This window comes from Arachis ipaensis, chromosome B10 (assembly GCF_000816755.2).
Source record: "Arachis ipaensis cultivar K30076 chromosome B10, Araip1.1, whole genome shotgun sequence".
Lineage (NCBI taxonomy): Eukaryota > Viridiplantae > Streptophyta > Magnoliopsida > Fabales > Fabaceae > Arachis > Arachis ipaensis.
Genome location: NC_029794.2, coordinates 54038681 through 54042770, shown reverse-complemented (window position 1 = coordinate 54042770; position 4090 = coordinate 54038681). Strand labels below are relative to the sequence as shown.

The window sequence follows — 4090 nt, the reverse complement described above, 5'->3', positions numbered from 1 at the left end:
CTTTCCCTTCCCCTGCTTTCTCTCTCACACAATCTGTCACACACATTTTTTTGTTCATCATTCTATTCAGTTATCTCTATAGCTATATCAAACAAACCTTGGCTTGAATTTCATCATCTATATTCTCTTAAACCACATTCACTTTTGTATCAAAAATGGGAAATTATCTTGCTCTTTGTAGACCCATTTCAGGATCTTGCATATCATCAAATCATGGTAATAAAGTTGTGAGGGTAGCCAAACCAGATGGGAAGGTCCTAGAATTTAGGACCCCAATCCATGTCAAAGAAATCTTGTCAAATTTTCAAGCTTTTGGAAGTGTTGGTATCTCGAAGGTATCCTCAGAATCACTCTCCCCAGATTATGAGTTGAAGCCAGGAAGATTATACTACTTGGTTCCATCTCAAGGAGTCAAAGAGCAAGGTAATAACAATAATAACAACAATAATGGCTTAAAGAGGATCAAAGTTGTCATAACAAAGCAGCAGCTTCAACAGTTAGTGACCAAACAGATCTCTATAGAGGATATACTTTCAGAGGTTCATCTTCAAACAGTTGGTGCTCATAATAATAGGAAGCCAAAATTGGACTGTATACCTGAAGAAAATTGAGTACCATACAAATATAGAATAAGGAAAAATTTATATTTGTCTTATTTTGTTTTTGTTTTTTTTCTTTTTTGGCTGTTTTAAATCTTTCCTTTCCCTTCTCCCATCTTTGTTGCTTTTATTTTCTCTTTTGGGCGGTTCGTAAAGTTTGTAAGGACAAAAGAAAGGAAGAATGTAAGGGATATAGACATAGGACCTTATATAGAATAAATAGTTAGTAATGGTTTTTCAAATTTCAGCATTCTCTTTGCACTTTTGGAAGCTTTTCTTGATTCATGTTAATCTTATTTTCACGTATCAGTTATGTTAGGTTTTGTATTTGTTTTTAACTCGGAATGGAGGTTAGGTAATTCAGTATTGTGCTCACTCAAATAGACATATTTAGACTTTGAGAGTTTAGGCTAGAACCTTAATTTTGGCATCTGCTTTGTGCTTCATCATAAATTTGATGCTCCAAATGCACGGTCGATCTACCAATGAACTCTTATTTTCTTATTTGTATAGGAGGTTAGGTAATTCCGTTGTTGGGCTCACTGATTTGAGTGATTTCATATGTATGTTTCTTAAATTAGAATAGAGGCTACGTAATTGTGCTTATTAATTAAGATTTAGAGTATTATTTTATTCAATTCCGGCATGCCCTTCAAAATTTTTAATAAATCTGATATTTTAAATAAAAAAAAATATAGGAGAACAATACATATATTAAACAACACTAACAACAAATTAAAAAAAAATGTAAAATTAAATTTTAAATTCAAATTTTTAATTGATTAGATTTTATCAAATTTTAAAATTTTAAAATTTAGAATTAAGCACCACTAATTTCGTATCTAACATGATAATAGTAATTTTGAGATTAACCTAAACCCTAAACGCGTATAACATTATTATTAACAAACGGTAACCTTTATATATATCACATAGGCTTCCACAAAAAGTAACGTACAAAAGCTTTATGAAATTTTTGATATCTTAAATTCTTAATGTCACTGAATATCAACATCAATGACCTTGCGTTCAACCTTAGTCTTAGGAATTGTAATGTAAAGCACACCATTCTTCAACTCCCCTTTGACTTTGTCCTTCTCGCAGTTATCAGGGAGCATCAAACGGGTATCGTAGGAACTATAGCTCTTTGCAGACCAAGAATCATCGCCACCTTCTTCCATCTTGTGACCACCTTTGATAACAAGCATGTCATCCTCCACAGACACCTTCACATCTTCCTTCGATAGTCCCGGCATGTCGAACCGCATCTTTATCGCATGCTCTTCATCTTTGATGTCCCACGGGGCTCGAATTTCGCCTGCTCCTCCCGCGGCTCTTCCGGGGAATGACATTGACATGGTGTCTTCGAAAATTCGGTCCATTGTGTCCAGCATTTGCCGCATGCTCCTCATTGGTGACCATGGATCCAACAGACCTACAAATAAAAATACATTATTATTGATCAGTGAATTTTCATTAACAAAAATCGTTATAATGGTTAATCCATAGTTGCTTTATGGAACGCAATTCGTTCTGGTACGAAAACTTTTTATAAATATGATCGTTTTAATTTGCAGATAAATTTGAGACACGCACGCTACGCAAGAATTGTTGAGTTTAGTTACCGAATGGTGAAATGTCCATAACAGGCCTGCGAGGCTTCCTTTCCACCGCCGTGCCTTGGTCGTTACTATTACCTTTGGTAACATGAACGTCGACAGAGTTGTCTTTGTTGTCGGCATTAGCCTGAGCTCTCACCCTTCCCAACCTTGACAATGGTTTCCTCTGCGGAAAGAAGGCCATGGAAGAAGTTGAAGCAGAGTGCCCTGCTTTTTGGGACAGCAGGGGAGAAGAAGAAGAAGTAGTAGTTGACAACGACACTGCCATTGCTTGAGCCATAGCCATTGTGCGTGGATATTGGAGAACAAGAAGAAGAGTAATAGACCCAATAATAAATGCACTGATTGAGAAGCAGAGATGGGTGGTGAATATATAGAGTGAGGGGGGTTTTGTGACAAGGAAGTGAAAAATGGAGAAGGCTCGTGAGAGTTTGAGAGCAAGTGTGAAAGTTCCTATAATTAAGGATTTTTAAAATTATTTTATTTATTTTATAATTTAAATATTTCAATTCATTTATTTCCAGTTTAACAAAAGAGAAAAAACAAGTTTTAAAAAAAAGAATTTATATGCTATGTTCTCATTATTTTATCATATTACTCTATCTAAAAAAAATTATTTAAAAATTTTCTTCCCAAACAAGAGACATAAAAAAATTCCACTTTATTTGAATAGAAAAAAATAAGTGAAGTAAAAGTACGTGGAAAGATGAAAAAAATAAAAAAAAATGTAGTGAAAATTTAATTTCTCTTTAGTTGTTTGGATGAAAAGAAATGTATTCAATAAATTTCTTTCTCATTTCTCTCTATTAAAAAAAAAATTTAAGTGAATTTCACTATTTTTTTAATTTTTCTTTGATTTTCTACAATTCCACTAATATTCTTCTCACTTCACCTCAAACCAACAAAGGATTCATGACTAGATAAAAAATTTCAGTTTGTTTGGATTTAAAATTTATGTAATTAAGTTTATTTTATATACAAGTTCAATTAAAAATAAATTGTTCTGCTGCCAATTTAAATATTATAAATAAAAAAAATTTAATTATTTTGATCTATAATTTTATCAAATTTTCAATTGGGTCTTTATATTTTTTTATTTTAATTAAATCTTTATATTATATTAAATTTTGTAATTAAGTCTCCACCATAACAAAAATGTTAAAACTAACGAAATATTCCGTTAAACAAACCGAGTATACCACATATAAAGCCAAAAAAATTGACAACACCCTTATTTTTTAAATTTCAAAAATGCCCTCAATATTGTCTTAGTGTCAACCTTTTTCCTTCTCGCCTCCAGCATCTAGCTCTTTTTCATCTCCCCTAGCCTTGCGTCTAGTTCCCCTCACCTCCAGCCTCGTCTCGCTCTAGCTCGCTGTGCGTCTAGTTCCCTTTGCCTGCGTTCAAATCGTGTTGCCTCCATCCTCGTCTCGCTCTAGCTCGCTGCCTCCTCTCCTGACTCGATCTATTGCTCGTTGTCTTTGGATTTTGGACTGATTTTTCTTGGCTTCTTGCTTCTAGTGTGTTCTGTTTTTACTTTGTTTTAATTCTACTTTTGCATCTGTTTTATTTTGCTTCTTTACTGTTATGCTTCTGCTTCTTCTTCTGAATTGATTCTGTTTTTGTTCACTAGTTATACTAAAAAAAAATTAATTGTGCTAACAAATTCTTATTATGAGTTCTGATTATGTGCTCTGTTTGTAATTAACTGATTATGTTATGGTAAAAATTTTATTTTTGATTATTCTAATATTTGGTTATGCTACAAATTTTAGTTTTGGATTTATGTTGGTTTTGAAAAAAAATTATTTCGTATATGGTGAGCAACTATGATGCACAGATACGGTACATAACACGACACGGGACATGCCG

At 33.1% G+C, this 4090-nt stretch overlaps 2 protein-coding genes across 2 annotated transcripts; one reads left to right on the top strand and one right to left on the bottom strand.

The window, feature by feature from the left end:
- LOC107621634 lies at window positions 7–962 on the top strand. The gene has a single exon (XM_016323666.2). The coding sequence runs from the start codon at window positions 156–158 to the stop codon at window positions 609–611; it is 456 nt and encodes a 151-aa protein (XP_016179152.1). The 5' UTR covers window positions 7–155; the 3' UTR covers window positions 612–962.
- LOC107621755 (small heat shock protein, chloroplastic) lies at window positions 1468–2570 on the bottom strand. Its single transcript, XM_016323760.2, has 2 exons — window positions 2225–2570; window positions 1468–2034 (listed from the first exon to the last, which is right to left on the bottom strand). Exons 1-2 carry the CDS (start codon window positions 2502–2504, stop codon window positions 1598–1600), a joined length of 717 nt encoding a protein of 238 aa, XP_016179246.1. The 5' UTR covers window positions 2505–2570; the 3' UTR covers window positions 1468–1597.